Source organism: Poecilia reticulata, chromosome 16 (genome assembly GCF_904066995.2).
Source record: "Poecilia reticulata chromosome 16, P_reticulata-male-v2, whole genome shotgun sequence".
NCBI classification, from domain to species: Eukaryota; Metazoa; Chordata; class Actinopteri; order Cyprinodontiformes; family Poeciliidae; genus Poecilia; species Poecilia reticulata.
In genome coordinates, this window is record NC_088845.1 from 5,110,904 (window position 1) to 5,132,783 (window position 21,880).

General features: G+C 38.3%; 1 protein-coding gene across 3 annotated transcripts in view; it reads right to left on the reverse strand.

Annotated features, from left to right (window-relative positions):
* Positions 1-1,096: 1,096 nt before the first annotated feature.
* Positions 1,097-21,880, reverse strand: part of znf385d (zinc finger protein 385D) — a 106,296-nt gene continuing 85,512 nt past the window's right edge. For 2 of the 3 annotated variants that reach the window (XM_008430995.2, XM_008430994.3), the window contains exons 5-10: positions 17,936-18,042; positions 16,713-16,767; positions 11,820-12,140; positions 8,970-9,151; positions 5,686-5,787; positions 1,097-2,869 (exon numbers count right to left, since the gene is read on the reverse strand). In XM_008430995.2, the coding sequence (XP_008429217.2) occupies positions 2,627-2,869; positions 5,686-5,787; positions 8,970-9,151; positions 11,820-12,140; positions 16,713-16,767; positions 17,936-18,042 (1,010 nt within the window). In that variant the 3' untranslated portion in view covers positions 1,097-2,626. The remainder of the gene's footprint in view (positions 2,870-5,685; positions 5,788-8,969; positions 9,152-11,819; positions 12,141-16,712; positions 16,768-17,935; positions 18,043-21,880) is intronic. The other variant, XM_008430996.3, reaches the window with a different exon arrangement.

Here is a 21,880-nt window from a genome sequence, read left to right on the forward strand (position 1 = left end):
ATGAAAATATCTGGATAATTAACTGGATAAGAAATAACTGTAAAGGACTGCAGGGAGCATTTTCTCTACATCAAAAAGCAGAGCTGAATTTAATTAACATGCAACAGCAGTTTGCATGTTTCTCTTTGATAAAGAACATTTTTACTTCACTTTATAGCTCAGATTTTCAAAAGGCCGCCTACGTTCCCAGATCCAGCACGATTTGGACTCATAAAATGATCAAACTTTTCCTCTACTTAGTGAAGTCGCTCACTGTTTTCCTTTTCAATAAATCCATCCAGGCTCTGAATCATAACGTCATTTAAAAACGCCTCATGTTTCCACTGAAGCTAAACATCATCAAATCCTGGTTAACAGCTGATTATCTCGGGGTTTTAATGTTTTTGGAGCTCGCAGATAAACCGAAGAGAAATAATTAAACAACTGGAAACCAAATGATAGAAAATAACATTTAAATTGAGTTTGAAAAAATTTAAAATTACTTGCCTCTGCATATTTATTCCATTTTTTAAATAATCACTTTAATAGAACCTTTATGACACCATAAAATAGACTGAACAATCTCAAAAAACAAAATATGATTCCTTTACCCAAAGAAATGAAGAAACAGATAAGAAACTCGATCATTGTTATTGATCAGAAACTGAGAAAACATGGCCGTCAGTTCATGACCCAAAAGAGAAGAGCACTTTGGTTATTCAGCTGATCAATAATCCATAAACATATGTAAATCCAGTTCACAATCCAGACTTTTATTGGCGTGGCCTAGTCAAAGTTTGGAGAAAGAATTTTGTAGCATGGTGTTAAAAAGGTCCTGCTCAAATTTCTCCACATTTCCAGTTATAGCAACATGTAGATGGCAGGTTTATGGGACAAACGTGTTTTAGATTCCTGCTAGAAATTTAATCACCATTTAAAAACCGATTTTATTTCAATCAGGGTTTTTAATCCATTATTAAAATCAGTTTGCTGATTTAAAACTCGCAAAAGTAAATCACACAAAAATGAGGAAAAAACAAAGAAACAACCGAAAGCAGATGTAAAAAAAAACCTGCTGATTTTCCCGTATTGATACTGATTAAAGGGACACAATCAATAACAAATTAGGATTCTTTTATTTGAAATTGTTCATCTTTTACACGACATTTAACACAACAAGCTTTTGTGGTCCCTCTGGCCAGAGCACTGCAAAAACAAAGTCTAACCAAGTATTTCTGTTCCAGTTTCTACTGCAAACGTCAAAATACAATCAAAATAAAACAAAACTACTTTACAAGGAACTTCTCAGCAAAACATAGGAGCTCGTTTTAAGTATCATGAAAAATAAATATATACTTTTTTGAGCCTTACATCATGTTATAATGTTATTCCCTCATCAAAAACTGGAGAGTTGCTTAGATTTTTTTCATGCATGTTTGAGAATCATTTAATCTCCATGGCAACCATTCAGCTGTTCAGAACGCCTGGGTGGACCTAGCCCCGCCTTCGAGGAGCCACTCCTCCTCTGAGCTGCCGCCTCACAGAGCAGCCCTCTCCTGCTCCTTCAGACTAGCCAGCAGCAATTAGCAAACACCTGGTGTAGCAGCTCGCCTGCTGAGCTCATTACAGAAGCTGCTTTTCATTGAAACGCTGGTAAACACATTGTTAAAGGGTTAATAGATCAGCCATGTTGTGATGACTTCCTGAAGGCGGGGCTTCCGAAAGAGCAGGAGTTCTTAAAGAGACAGAGGCGTCAAACTTCTTTTAAGCCATATTTGATATAGCATTTTTTTATAACAACTGAAGCTAACAAAGTAACCTGATTGTGCTATAAAATGGCACCGATGAAAAAGTTCTAGATATTTCACTTATGAGAAAAAAAGTTGAAGTGAAATAAGCTGTAGGAATTATTTACTAAAACAAGCTTTCATATCCTGCTTAAAAGTTACTTCTAAGTTGATTTTGCTTTTTTCCTTGTATGTTAAGATATTTCCACTATAACTGGTCCAAGAATACTTGGTGTAATTCAGTGTTTCTGCAGTGAGACAGCAGGTGACAATGGATGCTGGATAACGACTGGAATGGCTTACGATGGATAGAAACATCTCTCACACTCGCACACATGTAGCCCAACATTCCCCAACACACACATAAAGATATGCAGAGACAAATGCCAAAAAGAAAAACACACACACACACACACACACTTTACGAGACACATAACCACCTAACACGGTCTAACCATCTACTGTAGACATCAGAGAAAGAGCTTAAAGTGCATACAGGAACAGAGGAGCGTCTCCAGCGCTCGGTACCAGGAACAACCGGTTCCACTTGTGAGTGACTCCTCCATGTCGGGCGCCACGCACCAGATCCCAGTCAGGACGCAACAACACTGCATAGTTCACATACATTATTGCGGTACAATGTACTGTAGGTCCGGGTCGGTCCGGGACGGGTTAGCCATGGCACTGAAAGCTCGTTGGGTCAGGATCGGAGAAATAAATCCAGCACAAGAAGCTCCGGCTGCTTTGAATGAGGAGCTGGAGGTTCCAACATGGCGGCTTGAAGATGTCCAGTAATCTGATGCATAGAAGGAGGCTGCAGTGACTCCACGCGGCTCGGTCTTTGAGGAGGCGGACGAGGCTCAGTAAGGGGCAAAGAGGACTTGTGGATGAGAGGTCCTGACAGGCCCGGGGGCCGGGCGGAGCAGTGCGGCGGGGAGCGCCTGAGTCTGGAAAAGGGCAGGGTTCGGCGTTGGGCTGGCGCCGTGGTTTGTGCGGTGTGTGAAGGAGCCTCCGATGGCGGCGGCTACCGCTGCCAAGTGAGCGGGAAGGATCTGAGCGGTCAGAGGCCGACACTGAGGCTCCTTTCCTAAGATCAGCTTAATCTGGGGGCAGAAGACACGACAAGCATTTCAGATTGATAGGGAATAATCCACAGACACTGTTCAGCTTTTAAGGCAAAATATCAAATGAGAAACATTTTTGTAGCCATGTGGCCTAACAGTTTGTGAAAAACTGTTCAGGTAAAAGGAAAGTCACAGCAAAAACACCAAATCTAACCAAGCATTTTTGGTCCAGTTCCAAGTGCAAATATCTCACTAGAGTTGAAATAAAAGACAAAACTAACTGATAAGTAACTTTTCAGCAAGATACAGGAGCTTGGTTCAATAATTTCAAATAAGAAGTTCTAGTTCCAGGTATTTTAAATGTACTAAGATATTTGCACTAGAAACTGGACCAGAAATGTTTGGTGAGATTTGGTGTTTTTGCAGTGGCACCATCTTCTGCAGAAAGCAGTTAAATTGTCCAACAAAGTCATATTTTCTATCTTTCTTACAGGTTATTTTACCTTACTTACAGACCATTTTGATTACTAGCTGTAGCAGGGTTTATCTGTAGCTAGGTGTCCCTTTATCTAGGCATTACCCTGGTTAGATTTGATGTTTTTTTACAGCAAGGTATAAAAACATCTTTCTGGTCTGGTCAGTAAGTTTCTTCCCACAGCTCTGCTGCTGTCTGACAGTCTGAAGATAAATGGCTCATGTGACGAATCATCCAAGCAACACCATAGTTTGGTCTATCCAAGAAAACCCTCCCAAATAGATGTTTCTAATCTTAAAATAACGGCCAGTTTTTGTGTTTTTGTCATGTAGTTTTATCTGAAAAGAATAAAAATGAAAATCCTCGTGGCGTGGAAATGTCACCAAAGTTATCAGGCTTAATCTTGTGTATCGGTGATGAAAAGGCTGCGTCCTCCCAGCGTAGCAGCCGCCGTCACAGGTTATCAATAAGCGGCTGGCGCGTCGCAGCCCAACGGGAAGCGCTCTGTACTCGGCGCTCATCAGAGGAGCTCCTCTCCGTTAACTCAGTCAATGATGGGTTTCAGAAAAAGCCATTTCCCCCTCGCTGATATCCCTGCTGCCTGGTCTCTGCAAACAGTGGGTGTGATGAACGACGTCGTCTTGGGCTTTTTTGTAAGATTAACAGCTCCCCACATTAAACCCACATGGTTCTTTTTCTATCTATTGCATGTGACGATCAAGACCAGGAGCCAGAAAAGAGCAACGATTTGCTGCCAGGTCCCAGAAAGTTCAACGACGACCCCGGGTAAATAAAAAGTTATTCTGCTCTCTCTTTTGATCTGGCGTTCATCAACATGAGCCGCTTTGATGTGTCAGGCCACAATCCTCAGAATAAGTTGAACCTGACATTTACAATCACGTTTAAGCAGTAATCGACCCAAGCCTGCATTCCTCCTGCAGCATGCTGGACCAGACGAGCTATTTCTGTCAATAAAATATCCAGGCTTCAAATTAGGTTCCTTAATGAAACCGTGCTGGCAGGTGGTCCGCTTATAAAAGCTGACATTTTACCGAGTCAGGTGCGGTCGGCTGGACCGAACGCGACTTATCGAAGATCGCTTCGTGGGGAAGCCCAAAAACTGATTTGTTCAATTTTCCCTCCAACAAAAATCCTCCTACCACGAAGATGAAACTGCTGCTGCGCCTGAGCGGACAAACCCACAGCGGCGTGTCAGGGATGTTAAGCGTAGAAAAATAAAAACAAAAAGTAAATTTCAGTCTGGAAATGTTTTGAATAATCTCAGAAATTTTCTAAATAAAACGAGAACATTTTTCAGCTCCAAAAGTCGAAAATTTGTTAGAAATAGACTTGGCAACTTTGAAATTTCTGAGTTTCACTCAGAAATTTTTAGATTGATCTGAGGCGTTTTCTAGAAAAACGTGAAAATTTCTGATCTCGAAAAATGTAACATTTTTCAGACAAAAATTTGGAGAAAACTTGGAAATTTCTGAGCTTGGAAAGTTGAATATTTTGATAGAAAAAAATCTGAAATTTTGAGATTAATCTCAGAAATTTTCTAGAAAAAAGGAAATAATTTTCCATTTTGAACTCAAAAAATTGAAAGTTTTCTTTTAAAAAAAAACCCTTAGAAGCTTTTGAATTTTTTTTCAAAAGTCGAAAGTTTGAAAAAAACCCGGAAATTTCCCTGAAGTTTTCTAGTAAAACTTGAGGATTTCTGATTTTCAAAAGTAATTTTTTTCTCTTTTGATATATGGAAAATGTTCCATTTTTGAAACTCGGAAAGTTTTTCTAGATTTCTGGGACTAATCTTAAATTTTCAGATTTTGTTTTCGCAAATTTTCAACTTTTCATATTCAGAAATTTTTTTTCAGAAAATTTCTGAGATTAATCCAAAAATGTTGGTGTTTTTTGGTGGAACTATTTTTCTTCAGATTTATACGTTTACATGTCTGAAACTGAGCATTAGACGCAAACTTTACATAATTAATAAAAGCAAAACAAAACCAAAACACAATAATATGTTCCGTAGATACTGGCTCCGGTGTCATATTGTTGTCGACACGGTGACTGGTTGACTGATTGGTTGGTTGGTTGACTGATTGGTTAGTTGGTTGACTGATTGGTTGGTGGACTGGTTGGTTGGTTGACAGTTGACTGATTGGTTAGTTGACTGGTTGGTTGGTTAGTTGACTGGTTGGTTGGTTGGTTGACTGGTTGACTGATTGGTTAGTTGACTGGTTGGTTGGTTGACTGATTGGTTGGTTGGTGACTGATTGGTTAGTTGACTGGTTGGTTGGTTGACTGATTGGTTGGTTGGTTGGTTGGTTGACTGGTTGGTTGGTTGGTTGGTTGGTGACTGTTTGTCTCAGAGACTCACCGACTGTTTGGTCTGGCCTTTCTGCGGTTTGCTGTAGGGACTGTATTTGGGCTTGGCTGGTTTCCCTGCTGCTCGATCTTTATGACGCCGACTGCTGATGTGCTAAAAGGAAACAAGGGAGAAAAAATGACATGAAAAAAGGAACCAATTCACTTCGTTTACTTTGAGATTTTATGTTACAGTGAAGACGAACAAAACATGAAAGATACTTTTTTTTTTTACCATGAATAAATTATTTTAATTAATTGGGGCTGAACAGAGTAGCTATTAATAGTCAGCATCTGTTTTCCAGTAACAGCTCAGAGATTCATGCAAAAATAAACATTTTTAAAACTACGACAATAAAGTTATAGTATTATGAGGATAAACTCATAGTGACTACTTTTGTAAAACGACTTTATTGTAATTTTATGTTGACTTTATTCTTGTAATCTTATTTTTTTGCGTGGCCCTAATTCTCCATCGTATAAAACATTAATGGTTCAGATAACGACAGATTTTCACTCAACAACTCTAAATAAATTTGAACAAACATTCAACATTCATTTTTCTCAATCATTATTAACATTTGAAGCAAAATTACTACTTTTAAACTTCCTGAATATGAAAATCTGGAGGAATCTTCAGACATTTGGTTTAAGACAATAAACTATTTTGTTAAATATTTTATTAAAAACGTGCATATTCTCATTTCAAGCGTAATTAATCTGATAAATTTGTCTAATTGATTGGCAGCAGTCGTTAAAAGTGACTAAATGAGATGAAAGCGTTAAAGAAATGTGCAGCAGTAAGAACATCTCCAGCTGAAGAATAAAAGCTGATTGCCTCTGGACGTCCACGACTACTTTCCACATTTTCATGGCCGGCTGTGTAACCACGGCAACGGAGTAAAAAACACGAGGCAGAAGTCAGTGTTGTTGATATCGTTTAACCAGCAGGCGACCACTGAGTGTGCGAGAAAAAAAAAAAAAGAAAACCTAATCGTTGTTTTTTCCACATGAATCTGAAATTTATCAGTAACGACATTAGATAAAAAAATAAGAGAATAAAATATGTGAGATACAGAGAAAAAAACATAAATAATCTGTAGAGAAGACAACCTAAATGAGAAAAAAACCACAGGAAGTCTGATTTAAACACTGCAAGAAGAAAACACTGGTCAGACTTAACCAAAATAACTTTTACAATATGCAAATATGTGGAAAAAATAAAGACACTGCGCATTAAAGCTGCAGTTTGTAACTTTTATAAACATTTTTTTATAAATGTTTGTTAAAAATGTCACAACGTTGTGAAACAGATAATGTGAACTCCTTCCTGGGGCCCTACTGCTATCTGCAGAAATACACAGCTTGGTCAAAAACAACCAATCAGAGCTGGGAGGAGGGTCTTAGTACTGACAATCTTTCTCCTGTACGCGATGCTCACTGGTGCTTACAAGAGCTAATTAGCTAACATTTTTTGCTCTGTTACTCGAGTAAATGTAACTATTTCCAATCCAAATCTGACCATCTCTATGCTGAAACATGGTGGTGGCGTCATCATGCTGTGGTGATGATTTTCTTCAGTTTAATCAGAAATGTTGGTCAATTAAATAGAAAATCAGTGGAGCTGAATGTTCAGAAAATCCCAACTTAAAAAATATTTGGTGATTTTTTACTGTAATGTGACTCAAGGTTTGAAATTTTAAGGATAAAAACTCTTTCAAGGCTCTTTAACTAACAGGTTTAACTAAAGGAATTATAAATCATCCAAACTTTTCCTTTGTGACCCAGTTACATTTATTTCTCACTCAGCAGTTTTGATGTTAATTGAAAGCATGGAAATAAACGTAAACATCTTGAAAATATTAAAGGGTTTACATGAGTTGACACTTTTGTCCATGTACTTCCTGGCTAACTGGTGAGAACTGTTCCAGCTTTATGGGCTTATTGAGCCTCCCATGGTTTGATTTATTAGCATGTTGCTACATAGCGAGGAGAATGTGGCTTTCCTCCTGCTGAAATATGACAAACAGCTGTGTGGTCAGTGTGGGTACATCCTGTTACCAAACACCTGATTTACGCCCCGGCTTAAATTTCTCCAATCCTCGCAGACAGTCGTACATTCACGCTTTTGTTTTGGCTTGGAGCTGCTTCATAAATTCTGCACGGTGCGGGACGCGTCTGGTTTGTGGGGAACTTCTGCTCTTCAGACGGGAACATTTAAAAAGAGAAACATCAAGGTTGGCTCTGAAAACACCGGGCCGATTTCTGACATAAAACACATCAAACGAAGGTTTGGCACCAAACGGCACAGAACGAGAAATGAAGATTTAACCTCTTATATATAAAATATTACATTGGTTTGCTTACACTTACTAATCAATCAGATTTATCTACACTTTTCTGTTCCCAGGGTGCAACAATTAGACAACGCACAGCTGCAATGATAAAAAAAATAACATTTTTATGCACAAGTTTGAATTTATTTTGGATTTTCTCTCCATCAAAATATACATCCAACCAAAAATCAATAATCAATAACCATTGCCAATGACGTGTTTATTTAAGTGCCTGGGCTGTTTTTCCAAAGCTGTATACCCCAAAACGGATAGAAACACTTAAAATGTACATTTTGCATAAAATGAGCCCTTTAAATAATAAAGTAAAACTGACAACGGCTCACATTTCACCTAAAGAGATTAATTACAGAAAAATCTGAGTAGCGTTAAACATGTAAGGATTTCTGGTGGGTTGGAGGGAAACTATGGAGAACGTATGAGTAGTTAAAGATTCCTGCTCTGTAGTTTACAGACAAGAGGGGAATCCTTTCACCCCAACATGACTCTTCTGCATACTATCCCTCATTCCGGACGGATCAGCCGGCGGAGCTGCGTTACAGCAGCCTGTGTGTCAGTTTCAGTATTCAAAGACATCATTTGCATAAAGTACGGGGTTGTGCTCTGATTTATTATTTCCTGCCTTATCCTCCTCCAGCTGATGCAACAGCACACATGAGGGAGGCGTGTTGCTTCCCACAGCCCTCAGAAAGTGCCACGTTGAGCCTCCAGGAAATATTTTGACATGTTATGCAAATGTGAATTATTTATCGTGTTAAACAATTTCTCCGGCTCAATTCCGTGAATTTCAAGATGACATACTTGCGTGAGAAACACAGTATTTGGTAAAAAAAAAAAAAAAAAGAAAAAATAATTAAAAAGAACAACAAGAACCAATTAAATTAGCGTTGAAATTCTGCCTCAGTTTAAAACTAGAGCCCAGTTTCCAGCCTGTGAATCTCACCTGCTTTAGCTGAGTCTCTGAATTGACATGCACGTCACACGTCTCACAGTAAAAGGTTTTGTTCTGCAGGCCAGTTGATGATTTGGAGGATGAAGCCAATTTGCTTTTGACTCCCGGTCGAGGGAAAGACTTGATGGAGCCCACGCCGCTGCGGGCCTCCAGCATCGTCTTGTGCTTCGTGCCTGCGGGTCAGAACAGGAAACGAGACGTGTCACGACATGATTGTCACCTCTGGAGAAACGGCCGGAGGGAGGAAAAGAAGTTCAAACACGAGGCTCGCCGCTGCTGCTCAGGTGATTTCTGAAATACGAGAATCAAGAGTTGAAGCTTGTAAATTATCCTAAAACATCCGCGATCAAAGACTCACCGGTTTAAAAGCTACATATTTGACCTTTGAGCTGCGTTTGACTCAGGAGAGACAATTACTAACCCACAAAGAAACGGGGTTAGGGGAACACTCTAAAGGTTTGTAAAGTTTTTATTGGAAACAGAAAACGTGCAGCTCTGAGGCTCTTTAGCCGTTTGACCTGAACAGCATGAAAGTCAGAAAGGCTCATATTTATGACAGCAAAAGAAACACACAGCCTGCTAACAGGGTCTGTAGTTTCTCTAGACACTAACTGGAACTAAACTGAGTTTGACATTCTGTATTATTATTATTATTATTATGAAATAGAACTGCATCATTACAGAGGAAAAAACAAAACCCACGTTACTAAAAACCCGACAGATGCTGTTTGTGACACACAGTTTTAAAAAAACAAACATTAACAGCCTCTGAAAGCAACAGAAGAAGAAAAAGAGAAAAGTTGTAACATCAAAAGTTTAAACTTGACCAATTATTACTTTATTTTAATATCAGGTGGCATTCAAGTTTGAAAAAGCTGCATGTATTTTTAAAAAAAGTGTTTATTTTTGGCTCTATCTGCTGGATCTGTTTCTGAGAGATGGATAACTTTCATTTATTATCGACTGGATCTGCATGACAAGCTGCTAGCAGAACAAGTAGCTGGACTGGGCCGATAAACTAGATTATTTCCAATATTTTTCTCCACTGTTTGGTCCATTAGAGCATCAACAAATATCAGTAAATCTGAAAATATGATTAAATGCAGTTACTATGTGCAGTTTCAGCTACGTTTTTCAAGAGCAGTATTTGTGTTTGTGGCCCCATGAATGCTGTTCCATGTAGTCATAGCCATACAGTCACCTAAAAAATAAGTATTAAATAGTTTGTTAATCATAACTTTCATCATTCTCACAACAGAACCACAAACTATTGTGACATTTTATACATCAGTTCATCCTTGCAGTGATTGTTGCAACATCTCCACCATAAAACATGTAATGTTTACGTCACATAAGAGGGTATAAAACCTCAGGAGAAGATAAATATAGTTTACATTTCTACATATTTTTTAATATATGAAGTCACAAGTTGCATATTACTAAAAGTGGTAATTAGCATTCATGCTACCAACATATCAGGCCACTTGCAAAAGGAGTTCAATCTCCAAACTGTCAAAAGTATCAACCCTTTAATAAATGGTACAATTTCTGTCTGAATGTTACAAAGACTAAAAATGACTGACAGAACAAAAGATGTCAGAGAAAACCCCAGCTGTTTGGTTATGAAAGGAACTTGTTCTCTCTTCTGAATCAGAGCTGCGTTCTGCACAAGGTGGTGTAACTATTAATCTGTCTCAGCTCAGATGAGAGTTTTATTGTGTAGGAGTTTCTGTGACAGTCATGCTGGGAATCCTGCGGATAAATATTAAAATGTTCCAAGAATTTCCTTTTTCTATAAATCAACTGGATGCTGGTGGTTGTGCAAAGCAACAGACTCATTCTGCTGTCATGTGCTGAAGCATTTTGTTGGCAGAGGGATTTGAAACATTTCTATACAGGGCTGCTGAAAACGTGCATCATGATTTAAGACGTTATCTGTACATGCGTACACTACAAAAACATAAATATTGCCAAATACTTTTGTCTAGTTTCTATTGCAAATATCTTATTACACTTGACATAAGACAAAACTGACTTACAAGTAATTTTTCAGCAAATTACAAGAGCTTACGTCAATCATTTCTTAAAATTTATGAAAAAGTTCTTTCACTGCAAACAAGGGAACATTTTTCATCAATATTAAGCAATTATTTACTTAAACAAGTTCATATATCTTGTTGAAAAGTTACGTACAAGATATTTTTTCTAATTTCAAGTGTAATAAGATACTTACACTGGAAACTAGACAAAACACTTGGTGATATTTTGAGTTTTTGCAGTGTAATTATTATTATTATTTTTTTTTGTATGAAGTCCTGCCAAGATGGTGACTTTAGTTTTCCTGTTTTATCCACAGTTTTCACTCCACATTGTTCTTTATGTATTTTTAAACAGTTAAAAGGCGCCGTGGCTAAACTTTAAACTGCTGCAGCGCAGGTTACTCCACAGGGTGTTGCTAGGTGACCAAAAGTTACTTCATAAGCCGTTGCTAGGTGACCAAAAGTTACTTCACAAGCCGTTGCTAGGTAACCAAAGCTTCCACCACCCTTTCTGAGCAGCTACAGTCGTTCTTGTTCGATTAGAGTTCAGTAAAATCATTGAATCATCTATCAGATTTATTATCTATTGATATTGATCACATATCTATCGCGGTACATGTTATTATTGATCTATTGATCAGGCCCGTTAGTGACCATATGCATTTCTTATATGAACAAACTTTTTAAAAAAATCTATATTTGAGATATTTTTCTCTCTTTAAGACTAAATCTTATTTATGAAATTAGAAATAACTGTTCCTCATGCAGTAGATCAAGTCTCTATATTGGTTTTTCTTCTTACCAGTATTGTGAGCGTCCAGCTGTGACGCAGAGTTGACCGCCACTTTGCAGAGCGAGCAGTAAAGGAGGCGCCGGGCTTTTTCCTCCTCCGTCTCCGTGTCCGTCTCCGTCTCGGCTTCGGCCTTCTGCTCCGCCTGCGTCTCCGAGGGCGAGTTTGTTTTCGGCAGCTTCTCCTCTCCGTGGGAAGCCAAGGTGGCGTCGGAGGCGGCCGCGTCACCTGGAGCTTTCGGAGAGCTTAGCGGCTCAGGTGAGGATGCAGCTGGGGTCACCGGGGGGTTCGCTGGTCTGATCAGGGGGGAAGCCGTTGATCCAGAGGTGGCATCTGTGGGAAAATAAGTGGAAATTATGTTTTGTTTAGGGCTAAAACCACAATTATTTTAGGAACCGATTGTTAAATTTGGATGATTAATCAAAATAATCGGATAAAAAAAATCGGAACATTCTTCAGATTTTTCATTTAAATATTAGAAATGCATTAAAAAATGCCACCAATGTGAAATAAAAAATAGTGATAGAAAGGGAATATCTCGGACACAAACTCTCCTGTGTGCCTGGAGAGAACAGAAAGCGATGCGGTTTGTCCCAAGAAGAGTTTGTGCAGCGAGTCTGCTGAGTGGAGAAAATCAGACTTTTTCCCCTCCAGGACAAAAATAAACAATCTTCCTGTTTTGCTTTGCCAGACATGCATCAGTGTGTAAAGAAACAGACAGATCTGATCCTGTTGCAGCAGTTTTTGAAAAATGTCGAGCAAATAAGATAAAAAATAAAAAAAAGCTTAGCGTGTTTTAAATCAACGAAGGGGTTTACAAATCATAGGATGTTTCTGTTTGTCTCATTCAAAATAAACTTGATGGTCAGTTCCTCATGTTTTCTGAAATTGGATGTGAAAATGTTTTGGCACAGAAAGTAAAACCGACTCTAATTGTACATTACTTATAATTAAAGCACAACATAAGGCTCAGTTTCACCTCATTTATGAATTTATTTAACAGAGTGAAACCCGAAGCGATCCCCATAAATAATGAACAATAATACATTCATAAATTATGAGATATTTGTATTCTTTCCATTTTGTTCCCATGTTTTTTTTAATTATTACTGATGACACTAATGAGGCGCAGTAATGAAATTAATTCCCCTAAGCAAAAATAATAGTCTGTGGAAAAAAACGACTAATTTTATTCAACATAATGTGGAGGAAATAAAATTGCTGCTGCTTCCTAAACCATAGAAAATTTAGCTTTGAACTTCAAATAGACCAATTTCTGTCATTTCTGTGAGCATCCTTCAGATACAGCCTTTTAAATTTAAACCTTCAGGGCTTTTTGATCAAGACAAAACCGAAAACTTTGATCCAAACAAAGGTTTCAGTTCGGGGTTTCATTACTAATAATGTCCAATCTTATGTTTATGTAAAAAATATTTAGCTTTTACTTTAATTAGCGTTAGTAGTTTTGTTTTCAAGAAGATCAATTAATCAAATGATAAATTAAAACGAGCTCAATAATTTCCATTTTCTTGATTTGCTGTTCTTCTCGTTTCTCTCTTTCTACCAAAAACTGGACAACAAAGTTCTTCAGTCTGGTTTATTGGTCTCAACCTGCCCGTTTTTTGAAGGACAGTTTGTTTCTAGAGGCTTTATTATTCATTTTATTTGTTGTGTTGTTTATTTATTTTGCATAATTAAAACGTCTTCCAGTTCCAGTGTTAAATGTTCATTAGAATTTAAAGTTTATTGATATTTTATAATGTGTTCTTCTATTATTAACATTACATTAGTTGAAAATGTTCTCAAGGCAGCAATATTATCGTTTATCGCAATTATTTCTGGAACGATTTATCATCCAATAAAATGTGTTATTGTGAAAGACTTGCATATACAAGTCACAAAAACACATTATCTTACCAAATAGTTTCTAGTGCAAATATATTATTACACTAGAAATAATAATTATTTGCAAACTGCTTCCTGTTTGCACTGCAAAACACAAAATATTACCAAGTATTTTTGTCTAGTTTCCAATGCAAATATCCTGAACACACCTGAAATTAAAGAAACGTACAAGTAACTTGTCAGCAAGACATAGGAGCTTGTTTTTAGTAAATAATTCCTTTATATTGATGAAACAATACTAATTCAATTTCTCTTATAATATTGGAAAAATGTCTTGATAAAAGAGAAATAATCTACTAATATAACTAGAACGTTTTCATCAATATTAAGAAGTTATTTACTTGTTTTGTGCTTAAAAGTTACTTGTAAGTTAGTTTTCTCTAATTTCAAGTGCACTAAGAAATGAGACAAAAATACTTGGTAATGTTTTGTGTTTTTGCAGCGTAAACAAGAAGCAGTTTTCAAAGAATTGCTGTAAGCCAATGCTTTGTCACCCATGTCTAAAGTTAATCTTGATATTGCATATTTACAACGTAAAGCTGTGAATCCGCACCGTGTCCAACACCTCGAGCCGCTCCACCCTGGCAGAAATGTTTGTATATCATTTTCCAAGAACAAAGACGGCAGCGGATCGATACATTCGACTCATAAAAACAACTCCACGCGTCCCGGCCGTTGCATACAGAGGGGCCGCGACGGGCTGCTACGTTTCCAAAAAATGAAATTCCTCCTCGCCGGCTGATCGATGCCGACGCCTCAGACTTCTCCGCACTGCAGCGTCACCGAATGAAGAGCCGCGAGCCCGGAGAGCAAATCAATAGTGAATTATGTCACGCTGGTTTTGTGGACCATTAGATATACGGTTGTTATTTATCCCGGCACTGTTGGTGCCACGAGCACCTTGTAAAGGCGACAGTTTAACAAAGATCGCCACAGTCAAACGAAATCAGAAACGCAAGCAGAAAATTATAAATTAGGCTTCTGAAAGTATCATAAATTACCTAAATAAAGTGGTAAAATTTGTGATGATACCGCTCTCGCTCTGAATGAGCGCCTAATAAACATATGGAGACGCACACACTGTGATATTTACTTTTACTATCTGAGTGTTTGCGAGCATCCAATCCATTAACCTCCTGAAATGGCTCCGAGGCGCATTTTTACCCATAATGCTCTCCTTTTACACCTGACTGACTCCAGCTATAAAATTTGCAGCTCCATCATAAAACCCGCTGCAGCTTTTGAATGCAGATCTTCGCAGGAGTCAGCGGAGGATGAATATACAAGGACTGCTTCAAAATGCAATGAGGCTGTGGTTTATGATGGTAAAAATATGCTATAAAGTCAGACCATATTTCAAGAAACACCCCATTTTACCCCACAGAGTGAAAGACTTTAGGCTGGAGTACGACACCAAAGTTAGGAAACTGCAGTTTGGGAATTTCATGCGACACTGAGAACCATTCTCTCCATCGATAAAATTTAACCAGAATGAAGAGCATCTTATGAATCTACCTCCTACATACTTTAACACAAAAAATAACTTATTTTTTCTTTTTCAATACTTTGCTGAGCCGTTTAACTCCCTTTTTCAGGTCAAAGTTCGAAGTGGTAATGTAGTTCCTCTGCAGTCGAGACAAGTCTGCAGCTTCAGTAAATTACATCCCATGTTTAGAAAAGTGTAAAAAACAAAAGAGAATATAGAAAAACATTTGTATTCTCAGATATTTTAAAACTATTTTTGATCTATACTTTCTTATATAAAGTCTACTCAATTTATTTAATTTGTTTGAAAAGAAACAAATTATAAAAACAGCATTAAATGCATTTTAAAGGTGACCTATTACACTTTCTTGGACAGGTTAGGATGGATCTATATGCTGTACAAAACATGTCCATCATATTTTAGTGGTCAGTTCTGCCTATTTTGAGCTCCTTTCTGATCTTTTTTAGGACGTCTTGTCACTTTAAATCCTAATAAACTGCTGGAAATGTGTTGGAACTCGCTTGCGTTGCTAGGTAACGAGCTGGGCTAGGCTGGGGTTGCTAGGTAACGGTGAAGTGCCCATGGAATGTGAATTAACAACTGGGAGGTTTTTGAAATGACTCACTTTCCCAGACACTAACTTTTTGCCAAAAAACACCTGCTTTGTTTTGTGTTTGTTTTTTTAAGCACTTGGGATGTTTTTAGAAGCAGTTGAAAAAATGGCAGGTCAAACATATTTCTGGCATTTGGCTTGCAAATTAGCAAAATAAAGCTCCACTGGGCAAAAGTGTTCACATAGAAACTGAACACAAAATGTTCAGCAAAGACATCTGAGCTTCCATTATGATTGCAGAAGCTTTCACTACATAACACTTTGGTGCCACTCTCTCAATTTCATCCGCCATTGTACAAAGAGACCGGGAACAGAAAACAACGGCTCGCCACAAAGCGCCTCTAGAGCGATTTTGACGCGTCCAGAGCGAAATGTCTAGTGTCTGATTTCGAAGTGCACACGCATCGATCTTGAAACGTCAGACGCGTTTTTGACGTTGTGAACGCAGCACAAGCTTGTGGCTTGTTTATTGTTGTCATAGCAACTGCCTGTCCAAGTGTCTGTCAGTTACATAGTCTACAGGTGTGTGACGTCATGAGAGCTTTGTATTCCCAACAGATTTTGTCTTAAGGCTCTTCAGTTCAGTCCGGTCCAATCGATCCCAGGCATCAGTTCGCTCAACAGGAAGTATTTTAAAAAGTTTCTACTTGAGGAAACGCAGCAGCTCGCATCGAGTCACTGACTTGGAAAGTAGCGGAATTTTGTTTGAAACAACTCAAACTTTTCATTTAACTAAGTTTGGCAGGGATGCCGTTTCTCCCTGTACTCTGCTGCTCTTCTTTTGTGCCGTCTAACAAACCGTTCCTGACAGGATCTGTCCATCTCCTGACCTCAAACAAGGGCGCCCTTTGATTACCGTTGCCAGCGTATGATTGAGCGCTGGCTGAGCGGCGCGCAGCACCTGTGGTCGTTGACCTCTGGGTGTCCGTGTGTGTTCCCGCCGACGCTGCAGATGTCTGCCGACAGATTTAAGAAAGGCCATTATTTCCAGCTGTTACGTCCAATATCATGAGAGGAACATTTGAAGGTTTTCTCCTCAACTTCAACGAGCGGGGATTTAAATTTTATTTTATTTTTACCTCACGGACTTTATTTATTTCATTTAAACAATGTAAACTGAATAATTAATGCTAAACTTTAAATTCTATTGAACACTTAACACTGAAGTCATTTTAAATATCTAAAATAAATAAACAAAATATGAATCAATAAATATTACATAATACACAAAATGTACTATGAAGTCTTTGTAAACAAATAAGAAAGGCTAGCTGAGACCAAAACACCAGACTGAAACCTTTTGTCATCCGGTTTTTGGTAGAAAAAAAGAGAGAAAATAGAAAAATGATATATCTAGCAAATGGAAATTCTAAACAAATTAAAATTTATCATGCGATTAATTGATTGTCTATTCCTAGTTTGTTTTGAAACAGATAATCTGTGAAAACACCAATTTTCTCAACCTCCTCCCAGAGCTACTTTTGCTGTTTTAAGAAATACATCCCTCCCAACCAAAAGCAACCAATCAGACAGGGGGAGGGTCTTAGCGCTGTCAATCAACCCATGTACTCGATGCTCAATGTGTTAATGGCCAAATAACTTTCAGTTACAGGAAAACCGTTTTTCCACCATCATCGATGGCTAAGCTAACTAGCATTAGCTTTCATAATCTAGTTAGTTATTTATATCAGTTAGCCATATTAGCCAAATTCTAGTGTAACTAATGTGATGACTAGCATGACATTAGCTATGATTAGCATGATTAGAGTTATGCTTGTCATAGCTAATGCTAGTCATAACACAAGTCATGACTAGCATTAGTTAGTCATAACTAATAAGTAGCATAACTGATGTTACGCTGGTTATATATCAATGGTGGCTGCAGTGCCACACGGAGGGTGATTGACAGCGCTAAGATCCGCCTCCTTGCTCTGATTGGTTGTTTCTAGTTAGCATGGGAGAAGGCAGAGGAACTCAATCTTTTCTCAGATCGTCTCATAAGAAACGGTAAAGACAGTGATAGTTTCAATATAAAAACATATATTGTTTTAATAAAAGTCACATACTTTTGTAAAGCTTTAGCTCCCTTAAATTCTAGTAAAGTGGTTATTTGACACTGCTAACCTTGGCTGATGTTTGTACGGTTAGCAGGCCGCCAATGACCTCCTCGCTCCTACAATTAACAGCCATGGACTCCCAGGCGGCCGCGCTGAGCCGAGCATCAAAACAGCCTGAAATCACAGCGATTAACTCAGTCAGGCTTGCTGTCCCCATCCGGCTGCCATCACACCTGCTTCTCTGCCGCTGCGTTGCCAGGTTTGAGTGCGATTCCCAGGAAAAGGTTTGGGTTCGGTTTGAGCCAGGCGGGTTTTTGTGCCTGTGGGCTACCGCTGAACTTTTCACGGTTTAGGAGCGAAAAGAGACGACTTCTAGCCAGACTTCAGGGATTCACATACTTTTTACCCCAAATGGATCCACAGCTGGAGAAAAAAAAAGCATCTAAATCAACGTGGGGAGTTTTTCTTGAGCTTTTCAAATCCAGCCATCAGGGGCCCAGTGTCCTGCATGTTTTATACGCGTTCCCGCCCCGTAGTAACAGGCTGCAGGGGTAGAATTACCTCCTCAACATGTCAGCAGGTTCTGCAAGGCCTGGTAATAACTCACTGGTTTCAACCCAGTATACTGGAGAGAAAACATGAGTTTTCAGGTCGTTTAATGCATTTCTATGTTCAACTTTTCAGACGCAAGTTTAAAAAAATTTTGTATTATGGTGACATTTTTTGTTTTTTATTCTCTTTAAGTTTGTAACCTAACTTTTTAGATATTAATATTCTCTTTTTTGATAGAAGATCTTGGCACATTTGAAGCACATAAAAAAAAAAAGAAGAAGAAGAAGAGTTGGCTGTTATGGACACAGATTCAGTATCTGACTGTCATTCTTGAAGAAACCTTGAAAAAGTGACGGTCGCATGTAAAGCTGCGTGAATTTAACAAAAATTCTTTAGCAATAAAACACAAACTTAAAAATCACCTATTACAATATTTTTTTTTTCTTTCCATCAAAGCAGCCACAAACTGTTGAAACTGTATTGATCCGTGCTTCTGGAATCCAAACATGAAGCCTTTCAAAATAAAAAACTGAATTTCACAATAACGTTAACCTAAACTGATGCAAACTTTACTTACTGTGAAAGACAAAAAAACCTTCAAAACAAAAGGTGATGGCCATGGTGCTGTACAGTAAAGCTGTAAATTTGTACATCTTTGAAAAACAGAAGTGGCGCCTCCTGCACAACCAACAATAATGCAGCAAGTGGTTTCTGGATGATAAATCAATAATAAAACAATTGCTTTTTTCAGCAGCCATTGTACAGCAGTAAAACCAGCTGACCAAACATGCTGCAACTCAGCTTGAGTTGCTAGGTAACAGGCTGGGCTTCACTGGAGTTACTGTCCAACGGGCTGTAACTGGTTTGTGATGTTACATTTTAAAATTGGCTCATTTTCCAGACACCAAAACACATTAACTTCTGTCTGAAAGCCAGCTAGATGTTTTTTTTTTATTTTTACTTTTTTTCAAGTGCTTGGTCTGTTTATAGATGAAGATAAGACCGAAATAGAAGTAAAACGTGCAAAACATGAATTTTGTATAACAGGTCCCTTTAAGGTTTCACATCTTTATAACAGATGCCAATAAATGTGACGAGCCCCGTTTTTTTCCTCATGATACCAGAAACAGTAACATGAGTTTCTGTGCTTTTCATTCATCTTATGTTACAATAGCAAACAATAAACTTTCCCAATAAATGATTACATTGTTGTTTTGAGACATCAATATAATATATCGTTAATGGCATAACAATGCAAGCTCACAGAACAATTAACTTAAATAAAAATAAAGATTCAATAAATATTAAAAATAAAACTGTAATCAAAAACAACTTAAAAACAAAAAACTGAAATAAAAACTTACGTACAACCAAAAATAATGAATAAGACAGATTATGAAAACAAAATATATTAATCATCATAATGGAAGCTCGTTTTAACTTATCATAATGAAATATTTATGATATTTTAATTTTCTGAGAAACTGAATTTTCCAGGAATAAACTGTTAACTCTGATCCATAAATTGTGTCACCTCTAATGTAAAAACACACCAGTTTCACCTCATGAACAGAACTTTTCCTCTGGTTTCAGTGTTTTCATGTCTGATAAATAGTGAACTTTATTTGTTTTTTATTCACATTTCTTCCAGGTGATAATAACACATACCTCACATTATCCTACAGTTCATTCATATTTAACCTGAACATAAAAGCCGTGCAAGATGAAAGGAAAACGAGTAATAATCAGAAACGGACCGCCGCTGTCCAGATCCATCTACTTCCTCCAGAACCGGGCCGGTGTGAGTGTTTGCCCTTGTGTCGGGGGGTGAACCCGTCCACCACAGCGTCATTAAAGAGCCATTTGATGTTGGAGGGGCAGGTGATTAAAGTGTACTTTGGCTGGCCTTGGACGACCCGCGTTCTGGGGATCTTCCAGTAATCCATATCCCCAGTCAGTGTGACCTAACGGGCTCGGCAAGGCCCAGTTAAGAACTCAATCCCCTCTCATTAATGGAGGTAATGACTGTGATCAATCTAAAGATGGTGAGGGCGAGCGCAGCGCCGACAGCGGGGTTGGAGGTAGCGGGATAAAGACGTAGGAGATGGAAACCAGGTGAAAGAAAGGAAAACAGATAAGAGGATTGATTCTGGAGGCGGAGGAGAGGTAAATGGATCGGGGAAAGTAAGAAAAGTTTGAGCCCCAACAAACAAGTCTGAAGGAGAAAAAAAAAACTGGGTGGGGATGAGAGAGATAAGATTAAAGGCGAGTAATCGAAGACGGGACGTAATTAAAGGTGGAGGAATTGAGACGGAGGGAACGCCGAAGGCAACAAAGACGGGGAGAATAAACCTGGACAGGCCCAGTCCAGATGGGACACGCCTCACCTGACGGCTCCTTCACTGCCAAAACACTAAATATCAGCAAGGATTTTATATGGTAAGCTGCTGTCCCCGCGACCCGACCCCGGATGAAGCGGAAGAAAATGGATGGATGGAAGACTAACACAGAAGAACAGAACAGGGTCAGACAGAGACTTTCTGGGGCCCTGAGCAGGTTTTCATTCAGAGGCCCCCAAATACCAACAAGTCAACACCAGATGCTTTATCACCCCTAATCTACTGTATGTGTGTAACATGCTAACTACCATTAGCATCTGTAATTAGCTCACATCATCTTATATTTTCCATGTGTATGTATTATTTAGTGCTATTTTATATACATATATTCCTATATTGGTTCTCTTGGGGGCCCCCTGCTGGTGTGGTGGCCTTAAGCAGCTGCTTAACTCGCATATGCCTTGGGCCGGCTCTTCAGTGGAACTAGTACTTTTTCATCAATATTAAGGAGGAGTTAAAATAAGCTTCCATATTTTGCTTAAAACTTACTTGTAAGTTATTTTGTCTCATTTCAAGGGTACTAAGATATTAGTGCTAAAAAGTAGGCCAAAAATACTTGGTAAGATTTTGTGTTTTTTCCGTTTTTAGCATTAGAGGAGGGAAAAGAAATCCTTCCACTCTGCTTAAACTTTCAGACAATCACAAAACTCCCCCAGGGTTTGACTACCTTCCCCATTCAAGCCGGATTAGCCTCTTTAATTAAAATGATGACGCTTTATTATAACCTGTCACAACTTAAAGGACAGGAACTCCTCAAACCCCCAGAGTCCTGTCAAATTTCATCCAGCCTCTGGGACTCTTTTATTATTTCATTTTTTGCTAATTATGTCAGTTTTTAAAATAGAAATGTTCACATTTATCTTCCAGATCGTCTTTTAAGGATAAATTGATCAACAATCTTCTTAAAGATTTCAAAGCTGTTTGAAATCTTTTTTTATATTAAATAACACAAAGTTGTTTCTCTTGAAGGGAAGTTAAAACTTTGCTCCATTAAATGCAGTCACTCATTTAACCAACAATCTGTAGCTCCTGTAAAAAAAACATTGAATTTGACTTTATTC